The sequence below is a fragment of the Sturnira hondurensis genome, unplaced genomic scaffold (genome assembly GCF_014824575.4).
Source record: "Sturnira hondurensis isolate 20B ecotype Veracruz unplaced genomic scaffold, ASM1482457v3 Scaffold0000880, whole genome shotgun sequence".
Taxonomy (NCBI): Eukaryota; Metazoa; Chordata; class Mammalia; order Chiroptera; family Phyllostomidae; genus Sturnira; species Sturnira hondurensis.
The window spans coordinates 12,325,016-12,350,967 of NW_028073511.1; the positions used below are offsets into that span (position 1 = coordinate 12,325,016).

The window sequence follows — 25,952 nt, forward strand, 5'->3', positions numbered from 1 at the left end:
AGATCTTCAAGGACTCAAAACTAGTTTTAAGAACCATCAACTACCCTCAAATTATTTCCCTACCCTTCTGCACTAAGCCTTCCCTCCTCTTCAGGACCTATTAAATACAACCCACTCCTCACTGAAGTGAATTTGAGCACTATTTTGGGCTCAAAAATTTTCTTAAAGACAAACATCTTATTTAATCCAGTGTTCTTTCTTTTTCAAGCAAGAAATTATTTCAGAATATGACTGATTTTATTGTGGAAGTATACCTTAGCACAAAGTGTGCGTTCAATAAGTGCCCTGGCAATCAATGTCATTATTATGATTTCTATCACTTGACTCCAAGCAGGGTACTGTGGGCTCTATACACATGCGTCCACCGTCTCTGCGGGCTCCTGGAAGTCTTTCGCCAGAGTGGGCACTCTGTACCCTTGGAAGGGATTTCTCTCCACTCACAACAGGTCACAAGAGGTTTCATTTTGCCGGGTTTTGCATGTGTAGTAGTGGGGAACTTCTTGCTTTCCCCCATGTTCCCTCTACAATGCTCTGATGGCATGTCACAGACTATCACCAGCATCAGCAGACACCTTCCTCCTCTCCCTATACTGCACTAAAGAGAGAAATGGGGCTTGCTGGTCTCAAACATAAACTCAGAGGACGTACTGATGGGTAGCTCATCACACGTGTGGATGCAGTAGAACCTGTGGTAGGATGTTAAATACAGAGGGAAAAAATGAGCTGCATGTGGCCAAAGAAAAATGTTTCCCATCTGACACCACGCTGTTGGAGCAGATGCTCCTGGGCCCAGCCTTGGCAACTGCTCACCTGGATTCTTGCCTCTACTCTTCAGCTCTCACGATAAACTCCGGTGAAGTTTGATAGGCTTTTTCAGCAGGAAGGGAATTCCAACCGAATCCGTTATAATCATAGCATGGGGGTTTGATGTAAGGGAGGAAAAAGCAGCAGAAACACAACTTTTCAAATGCTTGGCAGGAACCCAGGGCAAGACCAAAATAGTCCAAACCCAAATTGTGTAATTTTGTATCAAATGAAAATTTTCTGTGGGTCCTAAATCTGCTCCAGAATCTGCTTGGAAGTCATCATGGACCCACACTTTGTAAAAATCAAAGTGGTTTACCCGGCACTTTGTTTGTTTGTTTGTTTGTTTATCACTCTTTTTAGATAAGAGATTCCAGAGATAAACCAAAGAATGATGAAAATGAATGGCAGAGAGCACCCTGGCTTAGGGATACTCTTCTGCGAAGTCTTACCTCCACATACAAACACTAGGCACACCCCCAACCCTTTCGAATTTACAAGTGTGTAATTGGGTTTATTTTTCAGAAGCCATGCTGTACCATTTCCACCCAGCAGAGGGAGGAAGAGCGCCAAATCAGTGCAGAAATAGCAAGACAACAGGGTGTGCACACACTACTCAGTTTGATTATTTGTCCAGTGATTTTTAAGTGCTGAAGAATAATGTCATAGGATTGAAATTAAGTTACGTGTAAAACCAGCTCTGGGAAAAATGCTGGAAAAGGAGATGTTGATTTTGAGTGGGTGCTCACTCCTCAGGAGGAGTCCAGCATGGCGCCGGTTCAGGCATAGCCTTCTGGCAGCCTGATGTTTCCGTACTTTTCATTCCCCAGTCTTTGAAACAACCTGCTCAGGTCATGCAACACCTTGGTGGTCTTCTGAGTCCAGGCTTTATGCACAGTCTGAAAACCACGGCACTTTCTACTTTAGCTAACAGAAGTGGACAGGTTCCTGCTTTCTCTTATTTGGTCCACAAAGTGGGAAAATGGTGAGTTCGGACTGAAGTGCACTGCATCTTGAGAAGTCATGTTTGGGAGAAATGGGGTATAAATGCTTAATCATGCCAAACCTTCTCAAGGGTTTAAGCAGTTTTCCAAATCCCTGTCTTTTTTTTTTCATTCTTTGCAGCCCTCTACCTGTGCCTTTTTAGAACTGATGTAACACTGCCTGACTTTCCTCCATCAAAAGTGATGACATTTTTATGACATCATAGATGGAGAGAAATTTTCTTCACCTTGCTTTTCTAGGGTCTGAAAGTAGTTAAAAGCACCCCAATGACCATTTAACTGGTGTGCTTTTCTGGGCAAGGAAGGCTTTTGAGCAGAGGGCTTTCCTCAAATAGAAGCAGATGACACATGGATAATAGGCTTAGGCATGACTCACCCTTACCCAACCCAGGGAATATGGACCCCAGTGCAAGCACACAGCCCAGAAGGGCTCTTCAAAGTGTTTCCTAAGGCCACGGATTTACTTTTATTAAGAGAGCAGAGAGAGGGATCATATAAGTGGTAAGGGTTGCAGACTGTCATGAAAAGTCAGCAATGATTCTAGTTATCAGTGATTCTGGGTACTTAGCATCAGTGAGGCAGAGAGAAGTAGGAGAAGCCTGTCTTCTTTGAAGTTTGAACTTGCCAGCTTGAAATATTCTCCCAGTGGCTGGTTTCCATCTTAGGTCAGTTGCTAAGATATAATGTGATGGACAGATACTTGAAAGTTTTCAGTAAGTTCAACAGTGCTAATCAATTTATTAATATTTTAAAATGTATTAAACACCTGCATTAAGATAATATACCAATAGAACATTAAAATTTAAAAGGGGGAAATGAAAATAGTAAGGGGGAAAGGAATATTTCATAGGAAAGAAACTCTTGGGGCAGGGGGTGGCAGAAAGCCACCGATAACTGTCTCAGGTGCCACTAGCAGATTCATGTCCCGGGCCCCCTGACCTTCATGACCATTAGTGAGACCCAACAGGGGGACGTGCTCTGACAAGCAGCAACAGAACTAAAGCTTTTTGTCTGTGCTGGCAATACTCTGCTCACGACTTGGAGATATGTCTTCTATGCCAGGCTCGCTACTCTATCATGTTCCCAAATTGGCTCATTATTGTTAACTTATAAATAAAAAGACCTTTTAAAGTGAGATACAACAGCATTTGTTGAGATCCCTAAGAACAGCTATTCAGGAATCAACAATTGAGGCAGAAGCCCAAATAATATTTTGACTAGGAAAAAAAGACAATGGGTATTTCTGAGAAAAGGAAGGGGAACAATTACATGAATAGGAGGAAAGTACTTCTATTGGTGCAGATAACATAGTGATGTTAATTCTAAACAGTGTTTTTAATTTTTCAACCCGGTCCAGTTTAGCCGTTCAGTAGCCATAATAAATGCTTTCTTGTTATCTTTGCAAAGAGTTCTTTCACAAGCCCTGGCTGACATAGCTCAGTGTATTGAGCTCGGGCCTGCGAACCACATGATCGCAGTTCGATTCCCAGTCAGGGCACATGCCTGGGTTGCAGGCCAGTTCCCAGTTAGGGGGCTCACGAGAGGCAGCCATACATTAATATTTCTCTCCTTCTCTCCTTCCCTTCCCCTCTAAAGATAAAATAAATAAAAATCTAAAAAAAGAGTTCTTTCGCAAGGCACAAGGTGGCTCAGGCTCAGTGCAAAGGTTATTTCACCATGTCTTAACATTCCAGAGATTTGAGACATAAGACCTGCAAGGCAGTTCCTCTGATGTGGCAGCCCTGCCTCCACTTTAAAGTGGCTCTGTTTATGTTATTGTTTACATGAACAGAAAGAGCTATTATAAAAATCAGGTTCCTGGGCCCCATTTCAGACCTCGTAAATCCAATGTCTGGGCACCGAGGTTTTGTTTGCTTTTTAAGCTCCCCTGTGCTGATGAATTGTTTTCTTACTCTTTTTGCAAATGTTTCAGAAAGAGGGTTACATTTTCTTTTAATGAATAATAATTTAACTAAGTTTTGTAAAAAAGCACCAAAGGTGAGAATAGCTATGGTTCTAAGAGTATTTCACCCGATTTATTTTAGTCTTCTGATTTATTATAGTATCCTCTTTGAAGATGTGTTTCCCCTTGTGGTTCTGCTCTTTTCATTGCTGCTGCAGGTAGGCATCAACTAGAGATCAGACTTGAGATGACTGTCCTGTAGGTTTTCAGTTGAACAAACATTGAGTGTCCTGAGCCAAATATGCAAAGTCCTGCCTGAAAGAACTGAGAGGGTGCAGAACAGCAGGGATTGACAGTAGAAGAAAGAAAAACAAACGTGGAAAAAAGATAATGTAGTGGAGAGAGGATTAGGGACAAGATGGTAGCATAAATTCATCAAACATCCTTAAGCAACAGAGAGAGAACCATGAATAATCCCAGCCCCTGTCCCCAAGAAGCACCATCAGGGTAGATAACATCCTTTTTTTTTTAATTTTAGTTTATATTTAATATTATTCTGTATCACTTTCAAATGTATAACATAGACAATCGAGTGCTCTGTAGCGTGGTCCCCGCTATTTCAAGAACCCACCTGGCCACATACATAGTTATTACGATACTACTGGCAATATTCTTTACGCTGTAATTTATGCCTCTGCGACTGCTCTGTCCATTTACACTTCATTGCCAACTGGGACCAGACCCCTTTTCCTAGAGCTGGGAAAATGCGCTTGAGCTCAGGATGCCGGCAGGCGCGGTAAGAACTGGGGTGGAGAAAGGGAACTTCCTTTCTACTTTGATTCATCCAAGTGCCCGCTCTGACTGCTGGACTTCACCATGAGAACTATAGAGTCCTCTCACACCTCCTTCCAACCCGCCCACCAGCGCCCGGAGACAAGAGGGGCGGAGCCAGTGGCGAAGTGCCCACTAACCGTGCCCCTTTTGTTGCGCTCAGCTCCCCGCGAGAACGCAAAGTCCCGTCAACGGCGCATGCGCATACCTGCCATTCTGGTGCCTGAGGCCCCTCCCTCCACTCCTGGGTGCTCCCAATGTTTGGCGTTACCATGGAGCTACAGATGGCCCACGAAGGCGTCTGGTCGCTAGGGCAACCAGGGAAGACAAAAAAACCAGTCCGTGGTGGCAAGGCATAGCAGCTGCGATGGTGTCGAACCCCGTGCATGGCCTGCCCTTTCTGCCGGGCACGTCCTTTACGGACTCCACGGTGAGAGCTTCTCCTACCTGTCTCTACCTGGCTCCACCCTCGGAGGCTTCAGAGGGCTCTCCGCCCTCTCTCGCGTCACCCAAGATTGTTCTCTCTTCCTTCAAACCCGTCCTCTGCCACGACCCCCTTTTCTCTTCCCCGTCGCAACTCTGTCGTCCTCCCTCACTCAGCTTCACGCTCTCTATCCTATTCCTTTATCCGCCACTCCATCCCTTTCTAGTTTTTCCACTCCACCTCGGCAGTCTGTTGCTTTCATTCATTCAGGCTGTTGGCTTAGCCATGTTCTTCCTTGCTCTGGTCCCTGCTTCTCCCTCTAGATCACTGCCCCGCTCCTTCCTTCCAAGCTCTTTTTAAGTCCTCTCCCACTCTCATTCTTCCACACTGTACCCCTTTCTTCTCAGGGCCATCCTTAAGTCCTTACCACCTGTCCATTAGCCTCCGCCCGTTCTCCCACTCAGCATCTCTACACCTCCATCCTTATTACCACAGCACCATCCTACCCTTTCTCCTCAGGCTAATCGTTCTCTTCCTGCTTCCTCCTTCCCCTGAATCCTAGCTCAAGTAACCTTTCACACCCCCCAGCTCCATTTCCGTTTTATATATCATTTCAACTCATCCCCTTCTTTGCACAGGCCCTTTTCTGCAGTCTGCGCCCTTCTTATGTGTGCTTCTAACCAGCAGCTTCCCTTTTCTGTCCAGCACTTCTGCCTTTTCTGTTGTTAAGTTTGGTCCCACCTTTTCCCCATTCCTGTTCTTATCTTCTTTCTCAATTATTCCTTCAGCAGTTAAACTCTTAACACAGGCCTATCTTCCTTCCAAACCATCCTTCCCGGTTTTATAGAAGATAATTCCATTCCAGTTCCTTCAACTACAAGATTAATTTTTTCCTACCCCTAGTCCTATTATTTTCAATCTAACATTTTAATTAAAGATTCATGTTTCAATTGTATTTTGCCCCTTCCTGACCTTAAGTGTATTTAGTGGCATTCTCTAGACAAAATTCAAGAGAGAAAAAAAAAGCTTTTTCTCTCCTAATATAGTTTAGCCCTTGACAAAATTATTTAGTATTTGTTTTAATTCTAATAGGGTTACTGAAATATATGTTGGAAGACCAATACTGAGATTCAGTAGGCTTTTAGCATAGGTGACACAATAACAATTTATATTTAAATAGTTTAATGATTTAAGCTAAAAGTTCCTCTTCATGGTCATAAAAGTAAGATAAAATACATAGTCAATTTATTGGGGGGGGGTAAGAATGAATTAAAATGGAAAGTTTGGGGGGGAAATTTGGATTCTGAATCTCCTCTTCAAATTCTTCCTACATTAAGACACAGCATCATAGATTTTTCACTTCAGTGAAATCATACTTATACATATGATTTTAAGTTTTATATAATTTAAAAGATGTTGTAGGCCCATTGCTGCCCTGTGCGGAGCAGCCAAAGCATTTGGTATTGGTGAGTGCCAGTTACCCATAAGGCAGGGTTGATTACAGAGTTGTGGGCTGGAGGAGCCAAGCTCTAAGACATATTGCCATACTACAAGTAAGATGAACTATGCACTGGACATGTTTCATATTTTAAATATATTTTGTCTTATCTGAAATTTGAAAAACATGGTCACTTTCTTCAGCACTGGAGGACTGCATGTGTGTAACTCTCGCAGCATTAAGAACCATAATGACTAAGAAGGGTGGGGAAGCCTTAGGCTCCCTTGCCTGGGATGCCCACGAGGATCCACTAAAAAGGTCAAATGTTGAGTGATGGTAGTGATGTGTCTCTGAAATGAGGAAAGCAAATGAAGCAGCTGATATTACTTCTGTCTTTAGAGGTGGAAGAGGAGGAGATTGGAGTTACACAAACTACCCACTCAAAGTCACCTGGGCCCATTTTGTTCTGTTATTTGTGTTATGCATCTGGAGCAGCTCTTGTCAACTGACTTGTGACCTGAATTTGTGACCCTAAAAAAAAATCTACAGTCCATAAGTCTTATAGCAAAAGAAATTTACTCCATTATACCTTTTTGGTTAGTACAGATCTTGAAAATGGTAGGTTGGGCTAAAAACAAAATAGTAGGTAGATAAGTAAGCCATTCTTTCATTAAAATATATATTTTATGATTTAGCCTAAATTTTATGTATATGTATATATGTATATTTGTATGTACATACATATACATATGATTTTGAAAGTAACCTACCACTACAAAAAAAAAACAGAAAAAGGGAAAAATTTTCTATCAAATTAGCCTCTAATTTTTTTCCATTTTTTCCAGCTTTATTGAGCTATAATTGACATATAACATTGTGTAAGTTTAAAATGTACAACTGGTTGATTTGAGACACATATTTTGCACAATGATTACCACCACTGTTTTAATTACTATAGCTTTGTAATATACAAACTACCGAGTTTAACAACTCAGGATCATGGGTGTATACCTCCTGCAGGGTGGCAAATTTGCATATAATTATAGTCGACCCTCTGCATAAATGGATTCCTAATCACAGAATTAACCCTTGAACAACACTGGTTGAACTACAAGGGTCAATTGAAAAAAATTCATTAATAAATGGACCTGCATATTTCACACCTATTTTGTTAAAGGGTCACCATAATTTGAAATCAGGAAGTGTGATACCTCCAGCTTTGTTGTTCTTTCTAGCATTGTTTTGGCTATTCAGGGTGTCATAAATTTTAGGGATCCTTTTTTCTGTGAAAATTGCCATTGGAATTTCAGTAGAGATTATGTTAAATATATAGATTACTTTGGGTATTATGAACACCTTAATAATATTAAGCCTTCCAGCCATGAACACAAGTTATCTTTCCATTTGTTTATATCTTCAATTTATTTCATCAAAGTCTTATAGTTTTTGGTATACACATCTTTTACCTCTTTGGTTAAATTTATTCTTAAGTATTTTAATGTTTTTCATGCTATTGTGAATGGGATTGTTTTCTTTATTTATTTTTCAGATATTTCATTGTTAATGAATAGACACAAAACTGATTTTTTGAATGTTGATTTTGTATCCTCTAAATTTACTGAATCTGTTCATTAGTTATAGCAGGCAGGGTTCTTTTTGGTTTACCCTTTAGAGTTTTCTAAATGTAAAATTATATTGTCTGCAAACAAATAGTGTTTTACTTCTTCCCTGTGTAGTATTTCTTTCTATAGTCTGACTGCTCTGGCTGGGACTTCCAGAATTGTGTTGAATAAGCATGGTGAGAGTGGGTGTCCTTGTCTTGGTCCTGCTCTTAGAGGAAACTCTTTCCACCTTTCACCATTGAGTATGATGTTAACTGTCTATGGGCTTGTCATATATGTCTGTTACTATGTTGAGGTATGTTCCTTCTAAACTCAATTTGTTGACTTCTAAACTCAGTTTTTTTCCTGAATGGATATTGCATTACCTTTTATTCATCCATTGAGAGTATCCTATGATTTTTGTCTTTCACTCTATTAATGTGGTATATCACATGTATTAATTTGTGCTATGTTAAACCATCCTTGCATCTCAGAGATAAATCCCACTTGATCATGGTATATGATCCTTTTAATAAGCTGTTGAATTTAGTTTACTAATATTTTGTTGATAGTTTTGCATCTTATTTCATCGGGGATATTGGCCTGTAATTTTATTTCTTGTATTATCCTTATCTGGTTTTTGTATCAGAGTAACACTGACCTTTTAAAATGAATTTGGGAGTGTCCCTCCTCTTCAGTGTTTTGGAAGAATTTGAGAAGGATTTGGATTAATCCTTTTTAAAATATTTGTCTCTGAACTATAAATGACCCCGAATAGCTGCAGCAATTTTGGGAAAGAAGTAGGAGGGATCACAATACCTGATATCAAACTATATCACCAGGCCATGGTAATCAAAACATTCTGGTACTGGCATAAGAACAGACACATAGATCAATGGAACAGAATAGAGAGCCCAGAAATAAACTCAAGTCTCTAAGTCAATTAATATTCAACAAAGGGGACAGCAGCATAAAATGGAGCAAAGATAGCTTCTTCAACAAATGGTGTTGGGAGAACTGGACAGCTACATGCAAAAAAAAGAGACTCAACCACCAACTTGTACCATACACAAAAGTAAACTCAAGATGGATAAAACACTTAAATATAAGTCTTGATACCATAAAAGTCCTAGAGAAGAACATAGACAGGAAAATCTTAGATATTCTAAACAACAATATTTTCTCCAATACATCCCCTAGAGCCAGGGACATAAAGGAAAGAATAAACAAAGGAAACTTCATCAAAATAAAAAGCTTCTGCACAGCTAAAGAAAACATCAGCAAAATGAAAAGGGAACCAACCGTATGGGAAAATATATTTGCCAATGATATCTCGAAAAAGGGTGTGTTCTCCAAAACATGTAAAGAACTCACCCAACTCCACTCCAGGAAGACAAACAACCCAGTTGAAAAATGTGCAAAGGACTTTAACAGACACTTTTCCAAGGAGGACATACAGAGGGCCCAGGGACACATGAAGGGATGCTCAGCATCACTAGCCATCAGAGAGATGCAAATTAAAACCACAATGAGATACAACTTCACAGCAGTGAGAATGGCCATCGTAAACAAATCAACAAACAACAAGTGCTGGCAAGGTTGTGGAGAAAAGGGAATCCTAGTGCACTCTTGGTGGGAATGCAATTTGGTGCAGCCACTGTGGAAAATAGTATGGAGTTTCCTCAGAAAACAAAATGATATTCAAAAGAACCTATGCAGCCCAATGTTCATAGCAGCACAAGTTACAATAGCCAAATGTTAGAAGCAACCTAAGTGCCCATCAGTAAATGAGTGGATCCAAAAACTATGGTACATTTACACAATGGAATTCTATGCAGCAGAAAGAAAGAAGGTTCTCCTACCCTTTGTGACAGCATGGATAGATCTAGAGAGCCACTGTGTTAAGTGAAATAAGCCAGATGGTGAAAGATAAATACCATATGATCTCACCTATAAGTAGAACATAATCAACACAACAAACAAGTAAGTAAAATTTAACCAGAGACATTAAATAAAGAACAAACTGACAGGAACCAAAGGGGAGGGGGGATGGTGATAATGGGGGGAAATGGGAAGGGTCATCAGGGAACAGGTATAAAGGACACATGGACAAAGCCAAAGGGGGTAGGATTGAGGATGGGAGGTGGGGTGGGGGGAAGTGGTGGGGGTAAAATGGAGACACCTGTACTTGAACAACAGTTTTAAAAAATGGGACAAAAAGAAAAAAGTGAGTATAATTACACCAAAAATAGGTAAAATAAAATAAAATGTTTGGTTCTGGGCTTGTCTTTTTTTAAAATTTTTTTAAGAAGATATTTTATTATTATTTTTATTTTTTAATATTTTATTTATTTATCTTTAGAGGGGGAGGGAAGGAGAGAGGAAGAGAAACATCAATGTATGGTTGCTTCTTGTGCATCCCCTGCTGGGAACTGACCCCTGCATGGAACTGGCCTGCAACCCAGGCATGTGCCCTGACTGGGAATCAAACCTCGATCGTCTGGTTTGCAGGCCCGCGCTCAATCCACTGAGCTACACCAGCCAGGGCTGTTCTGGGCTTGTCTTGTTGGTTGATCTTTGATTACTGATTCAATATCCTTATTCATTCTTAGTCTGATCATATTTTCTATTTCTTCATGATTCAGTCTTGATGGGAATTTATCCATTTATTTTCAGTTATCCAGTTTGTTGCTGTATACCTATAAACAGTAGTCTCTCATAAGTCTTTCTATTTCTGTGGTATCAGTTATGTCTCCTTCCATTTCTGTTTTTACATATTTGAATCCTCTTGTTTTCTTAGTTTACCTAAAGTTTTGCCAATTTTGTTTATCTTTTCAGAAAACCAGCTCTTGGTTTTGTTGATCTTTTCTATCAGTTTTCTGTCTCTGTTTCATTTATTACTGCTCTGATTTTTGTTGTTTCCTTCCTTCTGGTAATTCTGTGCTTAGTTCTTTTTTTCTAGTTTCTTGAGATGTAAAGTAAGGTGGTTTATTTGAGATTTGGGTTTTTCTAAAATTTATTTTTTAATTCCAATTGGAATGCAATATTGTATGAATTTCAGATGTACAACATAGTGATTAGACATTTGTATACCTTATGAAACAGTTACCCCAGTAAGTCTAGTATCCTTCTGACACCTTAATATGCATCCTTCTTTTTTCTTTCTTGTTTCTTAATGCACACATTTATTGCTAAAAAATCCCTGTTAGAACTGCTTTTGCAGCATTCACATGACTTTCATATGTTGTGTTTCCATTTTTGTTTGTTTCAGGGTATTTCTTATTTCTTTTTGATTTCTTTGACCCATTGATTGTTCAAGGATTGTTTTGCTTAATTTTGACATATTGTGAATTTTCTAGCTTTCTGTTATTTCATATCATGGCAATCAGAAAAGATACTTTGGAGGACTTCCAGTCAAAATGGAGGTGTAGGTAGACACACTGTGTCTCCTTGAACAACCAAAATAAGGACAACAACAATTGAGAAACAAAGTAACAACCAAAACTGAAAGAAAATTGAACTGTATGGAATTCCGACAACCAAGGAGTTAAAACAGACACATTCATTCAGACCGTTAGGTGGGACAGAGTGAGGCAAGTGAGCAGAGAGGAGTTGCAGCACAGGAAGTGGTGACACTGGGTGTGCAAGGCATCCTGGCATGCAAGGTGGCACTGGGCAGACCCTGGGCACCCAGGCAGTGGCTGGCAGACCCTGGGCGTGGGGTGGCAACAGGTAGACCCAGCGAGGCAGCAATTTGAGAAGCAGGGCACCATGCTCAAGGTGGATGGCTGACCGGTTAGCAGTCCCACATCCACACGCAGATAACTGGGGAGTGAGTCAGATCACACAACCCAGGGTCCTAGTGCTAAGAAATAAAGCCTCAAACACTGATTGAAAATACCTGTGGGGGTTGAGGTGCAGGGAGAGACTTCCAATCTCACAGGAAAGTTTGTTGGAGAAACCCACAAAGTTCTAGAATGCACACAAGCCCACCCACACGGGAATTGGCACCAGAAAGGCCCAATTTGCTTGGAGGAAGCAGTGGAAGGGATTGAGGTGCATCATAGAGCAGAGCAAAGTGCCATTTTTTTCCCTCTCAGACCCCGCCCCCACATACAGCCTCACAACCCAGCCACTGGGTTGCCTTGCTCTGGTGAACACCTAAGGCTCCACCCCTCATATGTAAATGGTGTGAACAGACCTAAACATTATGGCTCAAAAAGAAAAGCTCAAAGCCCCAGAGCCAATACTTCTAAGCAACAAAGAGGTAGCCAAACTGTCAGATGCACAGTTCAAAAACACTGGTGATCAGGATGCTCACAGAACTGGTTGATTTTAGTCATGAACTAGATGAACATATGAAGGCCAAACTAAGTGAAATGAAGGGAAATGCACAGGAAACCAATAGTGATGGAAAGGAAACTGGGACTCAGATCGAGGGAGTGGACCAGAAGGAAGAAAAAAACGATCAAACAGAAAAGAAGGAAGAAACAAGAATTCAAAAAAATGAGGAGAGGCTTAGGAACCTCCAGGATATCTTTAAACGTTCCAACATCCAAATTATAGGGGTACCAGAAGGAGAAGAGGAACAGCCACGAGTGGATTTGTTCGACTTATTTGAACAAATAATAAAGGATAACTTCCCCAGTCTGGCAAAAGAAATAGACTTCCAGAAAGTCCAGGAAGCTCAGAGAGTCCCAAAGAAGTTGGACCCAAAGAAGAATATACCAAGGCACATCATAATTACATTAGCCAAGATTAAAATGAAGGAGAAAATCCTAGAAGCAGCAAGAGATAAGGGGACAGTCACCTACAAAGGAGTTCCCATTAGATTGTCAGCTGATTTCTCAAAAGAGACCTTTCAGGCAAGAAGGGGCTGGAAAGAAGTATTCCAAGTCATGAAAGACAAGGACTGACATCCAAGATTGCTCTATCCAGCAAAGCTTTTATTTAGAATGGAAGGACAGATAAAGTGCTTCTCAGATAAGGTCAAGTTCAAGGAGTTCTAGATGAAATGTTAAATGGACTTATCTAAGAAAAAGAAGATAAAAAACATGTATACTAAAATGACAGCAAACTCAAAATTACTAACAACCACACCTAAAATTAAAATAAACTAAGGAAATGACTAGAACAGGAACAGAACCACAGAAATGGAGATCACATGGAGGGTTAGCAACAGGGGAGTGGGAGGAGGAGAGTGGGGGGGGGAAGGTACAGAGAATAAGTAGCATAGATGGCAGGCAGAAAATAGATGGAGAGGGCAGGAATAGTATAGGAAATGTAAAAGCTAAAGAACGTAAGACACATGGACATGAACTAAAGGGGGGAATGTGGGAGGGAGAGGGTGTGCAGGGTGGAGGGGAATGAAGGGGGGAAATGGGACAACTGTAATAACGTAGTCAATAAAATATATTTTAAAAAGAAAAGATACTTCGTGTGACTTCAGTCTGTTGAGACTTGTTTTGTGATCTATCATATGATCCATTCTGAACAATGTTGTATGGGTACTTGAGAAAAAATGTGATTCTGCTACTGTTGGGATGTGTTTTTCTATATGTGTATTAAGTTCATTTGATCTTAGTTCAAGTCCAGTGTTTCCTTGTTGATTTTCTATCTGACTGATCTACCCATTGTTGAAAGTGGAGTATTGACGTCCTCTACTCTTTATTTTTTCTATATTTCTCTCTTCAGATCTGTTAGTATTTTCTTAATATACTTAGGTGCTCTGATGTATGCATGTGTATTTACAATTGTCATATCTTCTTAGCAAATTGACCCCTTATTATATAATGACTGTCTTTGTGTCTTATTACCACTTTTGGCTTAAAGTTTATTTTACATGGCATAAGTACAGCTACCCCTGCTTTTTGGGGGGTTTCCACTTGCATGGAATATCTTTTTCCATCCCTTCATTTTCAGCCCATGTATGCCCTTAAGGCTGAAGTGAGTCTCTTCTAGGCAACATATGGTTAGGGCTTTTTCAGAAAAGTAATCCAGCTTGCCTTTTGATTGGAGATATCAATTAATTTGTATTTAGTGCAATTATTGATGGGTAAGGACTTACTAAAACCAGCTTTTGTTTTCTGGTGGTTTTGTGGTTCCTTTGATCATTTCTTCCTCCCTTGCTTCCTTCCTTCCTTTGTGAATTGATGATTTTCCATAGTGGTTTCCTCCGATTCCCTTCTCTTTATCTTTTGTGAATCCACTGTAGGTTTTTGCTTCCTGGTTACCATGAGGCTTACATAAAACATATATGTTTTAATACTTCTGTCCTTTAACGTTTATACTAAATTTAAGTAGTTATATCACCACATTACAGTATTAGGGTATTCTGAATCTGACTATATGCTTATCTTTACCTGTTAGTTATATATTTTCATGTTACAAATTAATGCCTTTTTATTTTAGCTTGAAGAACTTCTTACAGTATTTCTTTTAAGTCAGGTATAGTGGTGATGAATTCTTCTATTACTAGGAAAAGGTTTTATCTCACCTTTATTTCTGAAGCTCAACTTTTTGGGGTAAAATATTCTTGGTTGGTAGTTGCTCTCTTTCAGCACTTTGAATATATCATCTTGTTCTCTCCTGGCCTGCAAGGTGTCTACTGGGAAATTCATGATAATTTTATGGAGGTTCCCTTGTATGAAAGATTCTTTTTCCTTTTACTGTTTTTAAAAATTCTTTCTTCATCTTTGCATTTAGACAGTTTTATTATCATTGTGTCTTGGAGAAAATTATTTTGGTTTGAAAATTATAGGTGACCTATTAGCTTCATGAACTTGGATATCTAACTTTCTACCTAGGTTTGGAAAGTTCTCAGCCATTATTTCTTTAAGTAAACATTCTACCCCTTTTTCCCTCTCTGCTCCTCCAGGACTCTCAGGAGGCATACATTATTTCTCTTATTAATGCCCTGTAAGTTCCTTAGGTTTTCTTTATTCATTTTCATTCTTTTTTATTTTTGCTCTGCCGATTGGATAAGTTCAAGTGATTTGCCTTCTAGCTCACAGATTCTTTCTGCTGTTTGTTCAAGTGTTCCATTAAAGCTACTATTGAATTCTTCAGCTCAGTCATTTTGTTCTTCAGCTCCAAAATTTCTTTTTGTTTCTTTTTAATGTTTTCTATCTCTTTGTTGAACTTCTCATTTTGTTCTTGTGTTGTTTTCCTGTATTGTTAAATCATTTATCTGTGTACTGTTGTAGCTTTCTGAACATCATTGGGGCAATTACTTTTATTTTTTATCAGGAAATTTCTGGCTTTTCACTCCTGGGTTAGTGCTGCAGGGCACCAGGTGGAGGGTTGTGTAGTAGTACTGGGTCTGGCAGGGTTGTGGGCAGGTATGATGTCTCTTGGGCTCAGACCACTGAGCATTGACAACTCTGTGGTCCTTGGCAAGCACCATAGGTGTTCCACAGTGGCTTCAGGGGCTGTTCAGGATTTCAGTGGCACCTCCAAGTTCAGCAGGTAAGGACCAGGACAGCCAGCAGTGGTGACCCAGATCCAGTGGTATGCACCTTCTCAGCTGCAGGGGGCCATATGCCCATGGCAGTGTAGTGGCAGGGGCTCTTTGCAGACACATGCATAGTTGTGGGGGCCAGAGGAAGCAGCAAGGTCTGGGGCCAACAACAGACTCACTGGCACCTACAAAGGCCCTAATTGTCAGTGTGCTCTCCCATCTCCAGGTGCACACTCTCCTGCTGGGCATGCACATTGCAAGAGGCCTGTACCGGGGGTCAGGCCAGTTACTTGCAGGTGCACAGCTAGAGGGGCTAGCTCCAGGCTCATGCATAGCAGTGGGGGTCAGCTGGGGGTTGGTGTCTATGCTGGCATCTTGTGCTTGAGCAGCTGCAGAGGCCTGAGCTGGTTACCTCTGGCCAGGACAGGGGAAAGAGGCGTGTGGAAGGTAACAGCAAGCAGGAATACCTGTTGGGTGAAATCTGCAGGGAATACATACTGGTTGCTGTAGCCGTACTTGCTATTGACTTCAGATAAGTGTCTGAATCTTCTAGAATTGACCACTGGGCAGTTCTCTGTGAACCCCAGCCACTGCCAATCATGGCTGCTGCCAGCAGACCTGGTTGTCTTTGCTCCTAGCTGGCTTTGTTCACTTTAGCTCAACTGGTCTGGGTGGGGTGAAACTGAAGTGGGACCTTCGTGCTGTGCTGCCACAAAGACTAGAGAAGCTGGTTGCTCATCCTGTTTTATTTTCCTGGCAAGGGGAAATCTAGCTGGGCAGTTCCCTCCTGGCACTTAACAAGGCCGGCTTGGGGGCTAGGATGATGCAGGCAAAATGAAGTTCTCTTCCTTCTCCTTTGGTGTGATTACTGTCAGGTTTTTTTGTTGGTTTGTTTCACTGTATTGCTGAAACCTCCTAAGTAGACTGTAGAGCTCTGCCAGAGCTGTTTTTGGTTCGTGGACAGTTGTCTCATCACTGATCTTTGTGCAGGGACAGGGAGACTAGGGTCTTCTACGTCACCATTTTGGTCTCCTCTGTCTTCAAAATTATTTCCTTTCCATTTTTTATTTTTTATTTAATATTTTGTTTTTTCCCAATTACCAATAAAAATTAGCCCATTGAGAAAAAAACAACATAATTCAGAAATGTGTAATACAGACAGAGAGTGTTCACCAAATTCAGTGTCTGTTCAGGTGCATGTTTTCATATTTGTAATTGTAGTATACATACAATGCTGTTTGGGGGGCTTTTTAAATTAAACATTTCCCCTCAGATTGCCACATGGTCTTTAAAACCAATGTTTTTAAAAGATTTTGTTTATTTATTTTTAGAGGGAAAGTGGAGGAGAGAAACATCAATGTGTGCTTGCCTCTCACACGCCCCCTACTGGGGATCTGGGTGGCAACCCAGGCATGTACCCTGAATGGGAATCAAACCAGTAACCCCTTGCTTCACAGGCCAGCACTCAATCCACTGAGCCACACCACCCAGGGCAAAACCAGTATTTTAATGACTGTGTAATAGTCCACTAAGTGAATTTTCCATTATTTACTTATATATTTGTCTTTTAGATTGTTTCCTATGTTTTTTACTATTGTAACTAACATTATAATGGTCAACTTTAGACATATGGTTTTTCTGCATGATTTTGGACTATATCATTAAAGGATGAGGTGAAATTACTGAGTTCAACACTTTAAGTATGTAATATCTACTTTCTTTACAAAGAGTTTTGTGAATATTTTAGTGTCATTGTAATAGTAAAGGTCTTTCATTTCAAATAAAAACTGTTTTCACAGAACCAGCTTCACTAGGTTCCATGGTTTCTTACCACCAGATAAGATGAAAAATATGGGAAGACTAGTGCAAAATTACTATTTAAAAAAACTAAAATTAGTTTCTCATGAGAATTGAGCTGGTGGTTAATTGGGTGTTCCAGAGCAGGGCTTTATGTTTTAAACTTGGGATGCTGCTTTCCTCCTTGTTTCTGACTAAATGTTTCAGCTTAAAATACAAGGACCTTATAAAGAGGTACACTTTTTGATACAAGGTTTGTGATATTTATAAGCAAAGGTTTAAGTTATGACATTTTTGAAAGCCCTTTTACTAACAGATTTTATTAATAACACACTTCTTTTCTTCTTCAGAAAACAGCATTTCATAGAAGCCAGACGCTGGGCTACAGGAATGGCTATGCAGTGGCTCGACGTCCCACAGCCGGGGTGGGCGGGGACCGGCTCCAGGTCAACCAGCTGTCCCAGGCTGACTTGGACGAGTTGGCCAGTCAGGTGTCACTTCTGACTTACGGCCAACCTAAGCAGGCCCCACCGGCAGATTTTATTCCTGCACATGTGGCTTTTGACAAAAAGGTATCATCTGGGATTTCAGGGTATTCTGTGAACTCCAATTTCTGAGAGCCAACTGTTTCCAGAAAAGTCAACAATAAATGACGGGTTTTCCAGAGCACTCTGAGGAGAAGATTGTTCAGATGCCTCCACCCTTAGTCACAAGCAGCTGAACTCAGGATTGAAAGAACTTTTCTTTAGTCAGGAAGCCGATTACAGAAAATAATTCCCTGTAGACTTCACTGAACTATTTTCCAAATGCAGTTAAAGAGAAGTTGGATGAATTCTGGATTCTTGAGTTCATATTGTTCTGTGCTTACCTGCTCTGGGTTTTCTACTTTTTAAAAGCTTTCAAGTCTGTAATGATGATAAATTCTCAGTCTCCATGAAATGCAAAAAGTCTTCATGACATCAGCTCTATCTATTGTTGGCTTTCTCCAGGCTGTCTTCTTAGGCTTGTTTTTCAGGGAACATTTCGGGCTTGGCATAGCGTAGTCAAAGTGTGGTGTAACTGTTTTGTTTGTGCCTCACTTACCCTCACCCTTATGCTTTTGTAACACGAGTTACCTTATTTCCACCTGTTGGCATTTCCACATCAGCCTTGAACTTTCTTGTCAGTGAGTCTCCTCTTTCCACTAAGGTGAGGTAGTCCTAACTCCAGCCATCCAGTAGAATCACAGATGGGACTTTTAAGAAACTTAGATGCTTCCCTACTTCTCATCATTCTCATTTCCAGGTGATTTTTTTGTGTTGATGGGTCTCAGAACTACTGACCAGTTTTTATAAGTTACCTTTTCTAATTTACTGCTAGCCTATTTTTTGTCTTTCAGTTTTATTATTTTTGTTAAATACCTATACCATTTTCATCCAGCTAGTCAAGCTTTATTGAGTAGCTATGAAGCTAGAGATTTGAAGCTACAAAATAGTCTAGTGTTAGAACTATGTCATTTACATTAATAATCACTTAGTTTAAAACAATTTTAATGTATTGGCCAGAATCTATGTAATCCCCTCTCCCCCATCTCAATTAACACATTCGATAGAAACAATTCACATACTGATTCATAGGCTAAACCTAAAAATCCACTAAATGGTATCAGTTACATGTTTGGATATTTCTTTACGTTATTTTTTATTTGTTTCTCCTCTTCATTTGCAGCTTTGACAGACACTGCAAAGCTAGTAGATAAGGGAGGGGTGAAAAAAGAGAAATGGTAGGTATTTAACAGTTTCTCGAGCTATAAATTCTGGCAGCTTCAAGCTTATGGAAAAGAATAGCAAATAACTGTTATCAACTCTAAAGTGTATAAAGGCATATATGCCATGAGAAAAGATGAATGAAATGCAGAGGGAGAAATTGTGCCTGAATAGGTAATAGGCTACTTATTTTTTCTGTTATTTTATGCTAATTGTCATTACTTAATTCATACTTTTAAAATAGTATTCATAATTCATTTTTTAAAAGATAGTAGGCATGAAGAAGTATACATACCATTTTAATATTTCTATTCATTTTATTTGGATCATCAAAATTTCTAGATAAAAGAACCTTACCATACATACCGAGGTAGAGAGTAGTTAAATGCGTGGTTTTGAAATTAAGATTTTTTTATTGCAATAGGGAATTATAGTTTTTCTGAATTAAATCTGTTTTTAGGACTGCCTGGAGTCTGCTTAATAGCCAACATAACTGTCCATATTTTGGACATTCTTTGTGCCACGCCTTGTCTTCAGAGTAAAACTGTATTTCTTACACAGGTGGTGAGGACCAGGACATCTGCTGAGCGCTCTCGTCTTTTCTCTTTGCTCCCACACATTTCTCTTCACTGTCACCTGCTGTGTTCTACTTCCCAGGCTCATGTGCCTCTCTGTGTTCCTGATATTTTCCTTTATCTTTTTCATCTTTGACTCCCATTTCAAACATGCTAGTAAGTACTCCCTTACCTCAGGTCATACTGTCCTGTCCAAAAAACCCTTTCTACCTTGTGACCCGTTTGAGCAGCTTTCTTTCTTACTTGACTGTCAGATCACTTATAAGTTGACTTCTCTCTCTGCCCTCAAGCCCCAAACTATTTTTTTTGCCAGTATTCTCTCTGACCTATTTACAGTACTTGACATTGTTGACCTTCTCTTCCTTCTTGAAACTTTGCTTTTCTTTTGCTCCACTGACTCTTCACTCCTGGTTTTCCTCCCTATCTGGTTGCTTCTACTCTGGCCTCCCTTTCTTTTCTCCCTTTTAACTGTGTGCATTTTAAAGGGTCTGTTCCCATTCTTTATTGTACATTCTTCAGAGATCTCACCCAGTTTTGTGCTTTCAACTATCATCTCAGTGCAGACAACTGTCAGTATTTCCGATTCTGAACTTTTTGAAACTGCCGTGGGATATCTTCCCCTGGATGAGCTGTGGGCACCTCAGGTTCCGTGTCTCTAACCCAGATCATCACCTTTTCTCACACAGAACCGTGCTGTTTCTGTATGGCTCCACAAGGTAACCAGAGCTTGAAACCTAAGCCATTTTTTGGCTTTTCTCCCTTTCAGTGAGTTGCCCAGTCAAGTAGCTCCCACTTCCATTTCCTCTCCCATTATCATAGTTCAAACAAGCGATGCGTTGAATGTAAACGTGTTGTTAACTGTTGTAATAGTCCTGTCATTGTTTTTTATGCTTATAATATGTCCAGTGCTTGGTTTATTCCCCAAAACACATTATGCCATTTTTTCTGTGAAAATGCCTTCAGACTGTCTTCACCAGTACAGTGCACATTACCACTGTCTATCTAACTAGCTGCTCTAATCGCCCAACATGAACATCATCCTTGATTCTTCTCTTTCCTTACAACCCATCTCCAAACTTGACAAGCTCTGTCATTTCCATCTCTCAAATATATGGCTAAGTTGTTCATTTATTTCCATCTCCACTCTTAAAATTTATTTTCCATAGAGCAGCCAGGCTTACCTTTTAAAAATGGTTATCCAATTATGTCATACACCAACCAAGAACATTTCCATGGCTTTCCCAGTGGTCGACTAGGATCCAGCTCTACAGGTTCCGCACAGTCCCACTGAGTCTGGCCCTCCCAGCTGTTTCTCCAGCTTGCTCTTGGGCCTGTCTTTTCCTTACTCGCTGTTTCAATCTCGGTAGATTTAGTTTCCCTATTTTCTCGAAACTATAACACATTTCCTCCCCCCATTACAGGACCTTTGCACATGCTGTTCCTCCTACCTGGACTAGCTTCCCTGTGATTGTTACTCAATAAATATTAGTTTAAAAAGTGAGATGAATTATTTTTTTAACAAATAAAATTAACGTATCATCTGTGTCACTGCTAAAAATTGGGAAGCTTAACATGCAACCCACATATATAATGGAATAAAATAATAAAAACTGTGACTTGGCTTTTCATAATTGCATGTGGTATTAAAATATTCAGCATTTTTGTGTTTAGTCTTGAAGTAATTGCAAATATTTTCATGTTTATGGTGGTATTCTGAGCACTTCCTGGGTGTCAGGAGACCTGGATTCTAATTCTAGGTCTTCTACCAACTAGTGTTGTGACCTGAGGGAGTCACATTCCCTAGTTTCCTCATTTATAGAATTAGGTTAGAATACATGACAACTGGGAGTCCATCCAACTGTAAAATTCCATTAAAAACACATTTTTAAATACAGTGTCTCCATACTATTTTTTCTTTCCTTTCTATGTAATACATTATGATCTTACTCTACCTGGGAAAGCTAATGTTATCCTAACAACTTGCTGAAAAGCTTTCCTATATTCTATCCCAGGCATTTCTTCATGGGGGGAGCATAGAACTCTTGATTCTATTCTTAATAAGTGCTTTTCTGATTAACAATGAAATAAATAAGTATCTCAGGACCTGGCTGGTGTGGCTTAGTGGATTGAGCGCAGGCCTGCGAACCAGAGGATCGCGGTTCGATTCCCAGTCAGGGCACATGCCTGGGTTGCAGGCCAGTTCCCTGCAGGCCAACTCCCAGCAGGGGACGCAGGAAAGGCAACCATACATTGATGTTTCTCTTCTTCTCTCCTTCCTCTCTAAAGAGAAATAAATAAAATCTTAAAAAAATAAAATAAAATTTTTTTAATAAATAAATAAGTATCTCAGGGGTTACAGTATTTTTTACCTGAGGCCTCACATATTAGCTTGGCTCTCTGTAACACTGAATTATATGTTGAAAAGACGTAGTTGTAGCTATATGTGCAGATCATACGCCAGAAGAAACACAAATGTTTCTTGGACAAACTGATCCATATTAAATGTTTAAAAACAATTGTGAAGACAGAAAAAACCTCTAGGTGGTGTTTTAACAGGTTAAATTTTTGCCACTTACCATTTATGTCAGACTACAAACTCCAAAGTAACCAGGGAACTTGAGAATTTAGTGCTATTAGTGAACAGAATAATCAGTCTTTTGATTAGAACTGAATATACCATGCATACATAATCAGTTACTTCTTTTCTCTACATAATCTGAATATTCTAAAATGAATATAATGCAAAGACTGAGCTATACCTTAATTTTCCCTTTTGCTTCATCAATAATTTTTTAGATATTACAAAATGATCATGTGGTCACAATTCATTACTGTAGGTGCCCAAAGGTTAGGATTCACCTGTAACGATCATATGGCATAGTCTAGAAGATTTGACTTAAAATAATTCATTTAAACGTTTTAAATAGAGTAGAAGTTCTGGTTATTTTAATGTTTAAAGTGTGTGTGTATTTCCTTCCTGCCTCCCATTCTAAGGCCAAGTTCCTGTTGCCAAAGGCATTTTCATCCCTTCCAATCTTAGGAACCAGCCAGCATAGGAACATGGGTATGCCATGGGGCTCCGTCTTTGGTCTTCTCTCTCTGTCTGCTCACTCCCTTGGTCCAGACTCATGGCTTCAAATGTGCTTTGCATGATGATGATGTGCTGTGTCCAGAATTTGTAATTGCCTGTTTGACATCTCCTCTTTAGTGTTTAACACACATCTTCAACGAAACATATTCAAAATTTAACTCCTGATTTGTCTCCCCATCCCCAAATCTGCTCCACTCTAGGCTTCCCAAGTCAATATGATAGCAGTTCCATGCTTTCATTTGCTTGGGTCAAAATATTTGTGTCGCCCTGATCTTTCTCTAATGTTGACTTCTTTCCAGGCTCAGTCCTGCATCCCAAGTTTTTCCCTGCAACATCAGCTTGTGGTGTCACTTAAACTCAGAAAGTCTAACATCAAACTCACCATCTGCCCTACAAAATTATCTTCCTAATGTCTCCATTTCTGTGAGAATCATCACTATATTCCTAGCACTGTGCTTTCTCAGTATCTCATCTAGCTCCTGTCTTCCTAGTTCCTCACTATCAATCCAACCAGCCTCTGTTTGGTTTTCCATCACTAGTTAACTTACTCCCATAGACCTGGGCGGTTGGAGGGGCTTTCGGTGCGATCCCATGCCTGGCACATTCCGCCTCCTCATAGTCTGCATACTGCTACTGGCTTTGTTTCCTCTGCTTCTGTTGCTGGAACCCACTCTTGTCCCCTCCACTTACACTTTCTCTGCCCACTTTAGTTCACAGAGATTCCTTTCTGAACCACTACAGCACCTGTTGTCTAAAGGGTAGTGCCTGAGCTTAGCTACACTCCTCACCCCTTCTGTGGTCTCAGACCAGTCACTCCACCCTCTGAGTCTCAGTCTCCTCCTTTGTAAAATGAGGGAGGTTTGAACAGCTGATTACTTCTGGCTCTAACATTGTGTGTATTTATAAATCTGAAGCTCAAATACAGACCATTTCATATATGAATTACTGATTCTGTCCTCTGTCCTTACCTCTGTCCTCAGTGATCAGGTCCCCATTTCAGTTCTTTGCAGTTGATCTAAAATGTTACTTTAAAATAATTTTTATATTTTGCTTTTACCATGTTATTTCTCCTTTAAACATTCTATTACATTAACCCATTTCATCTTTTTATTATGAGTTTCAAGGCCTTCCCTTCACTATATTCATGTTTCTCTTGTGCAATTGCCTGTTCTTGTTTGGTTTTTACCTTGCTCTTACACAGCAGACTCTGTACCTTTTTAGCAAGAGCACCCATGTATAAAATTAATTCCTCTTTTTTATTCATCAAGCCATTTTTGTGTGTTTACTAAAGGGTCTCTTGGGTTTTTTGCTCTTATTAGGTTAGGTTTGGGTTAACACTTGCCTACCTAAAACATCATTCTGATACTTTCCCTAAAAAAATTTAAAACAGAATAACAGAAATTTAAAAATTAATCCCAAAGCATGCCAACATAAACTTTTTATAATACTTTTAAATGTTTAAATGTATTATAGATAGGCCATTTTGACTTCACACTGATACTGATGCTCTACAAAGGACCTAGGTTTTGCTCAATCATATATATGCACACTTCTGAGCACAATTCACACGTCACCAATGGTAGATTCTGTGGCGGGTTGATGATTTGAGAGTTATTCATGTAAAGTTTGTAATAATGAAGATGTCATTGGTATGCATTTACGAGGAACTCATTTCTAAGAAATGGACTTGAGCCTTCATTTGCATTTTTAACTGTAAAGTCATAGTCTTAACCAAATTTCTTACTCTTTTCAAAAATTCTCAGAGGGATTTTTGATATGGAAGTGAAGCTTAAGGTCTTTAAGCCATCTGAAAAAAGAATACATTAGTAAATAGTTTACACATAGTTTGAGTATTTAGGGCAGAGGAGGGTAAACTTTTTCTGTATAGCACCAATAGAAAATATTTGGGGCTTAGCTTGAGCTGCTATAATAAAATACCACAGCCTGGTGGCTTAAGCAATAGAACTGTACTTTGTCACTGTTCTGGGAGCTAGAAGGCCAAGGTCAAGCTTCTGGCCAATTTAGTTTCTGGTGAGGGCTCTCCTCCTGGCTTGCAGAGAGCTGCCTTCTTTCTGGATCCTCACATGGCCTTACCTCAGTGCGTGCTGAGAGAGAGAGAATGAATGTCATTGTTTCTGTTGGATCAGGGCCCCACTCTAAGGATCTCATTTAAACTTAATTACCTTGTAAAGACCCTGTCTCCAAATATAGTCATACTGAGTGTCAGGACTTCAACATGAATTTGGGGGGGGATACAAATCACAATGACTCAACTCTGCCCCTGTAATGGCAAAGCAGTTGTTAGCAAATAAGTATTGATTATTTATGTAATTACTTTATTTGTGGATACTGAAATTTGAATTTCATGTAGTTTCCATATATTGTCAAATTGTATTCTGTTGATTTTTTAAACCATTTAAATGTAAAAAAAAAACATTCTTAGCTTGTCTATAAAAACAGGTGGCAGGATTAGATTTGTCCCCTGGGTCATAATCTGGCACTCTTTGATTTAGAAGATAGGAATGATGAATACTCAAATCGCCCTGACTGATTCTCTTTATAGGAGGTACTTGCTCTTTTTTGGATGAGAAATGAATACAACACCCTTTCTTCTCTCTTTATGTGTTGTAGGTACTGAAATTTGATGCCTATTTCCAAGAAGATGTTCCTTTGTCAACTGAGGAACATTATAGGGTCCGTCAAGTGAACATTTACTACTACCTGGAAGACGACAGCATGTCAGTCGTAGAGCCCGTGGTGGAGAACTCTGGGATCCCTCAAGGCAAGTTAATCAAACGCCAGCGGCTAGCCAAGAATGACCGGGGAGACCATTACCATTGGAAAGACTTAAATCGAGGAATAAACATCACGATTTATGGCAAAACCTTCCGCATTGTTGAATGTGACCGATTCACACAGGTATAGTATATGGTTTTGAAAGTTTTGGTGTCTGAGGCATTCTGATTTATGAAGGATAGACTTGTTAGGGTTAGATAGGGTTAGATGATCTGTCTTGGATAGATTATTATGTCAGTTGGTTTGGTATTTGTATACAAGGGCGGACTCCCAAAAGTCTGGAATTATCTTCTGGAGGGCAGGCCCCTTGTAGTACAGGCTTCCTCTGCTGGATTAGTGTTCTAGGGACCCGTCTGTGTCAGTGTACCAGCTGGCACTGTTGTGAGAGGCTGCATTCAGTTCGGCTTCAGTTAATTTTTTTTGAAGACTCAACACATTTGCCCATTTAATGATGGGTGATTTACAAGCACACCTGCACACACCT

The 25,952-nt window shown here is 39.9% G+C and overlaps 1 protein-coding gene across 1 annotated transcript in view; it reads left to right on the top strand.

The window, feature by feature from the left end:
• The first annotated feature begins 4,803 nt into the window (after positions 1 to 4,803).
• The window catches only part of EFHC1 (EF-hand domain containing 1), a 66,906-nt gene continuing 45,757 nt past the window's right edge, over positions 4,804 to 25,952 (top strand). Inside the window, exons 1-3 of the mRNA XM_037054804.1 lie at positions 4,804 to 4,972; positions 17,612 to 17,833; positions 25,304 to 25,591. Coding sequence (XP_036910699.1) covers positions 4,910 to 4,972; positions 17,612 to 17,833; positions 25,304 to 25,591 — 573 coding nt within the window. The 5' untranslated portion in view covers positions 4,804 to 4,909. The remainder of the gene's footprint in view (positions 4,973 to 17,611; positions 17,834 to 25,303; positions 25,592 to 25,952) is intronic.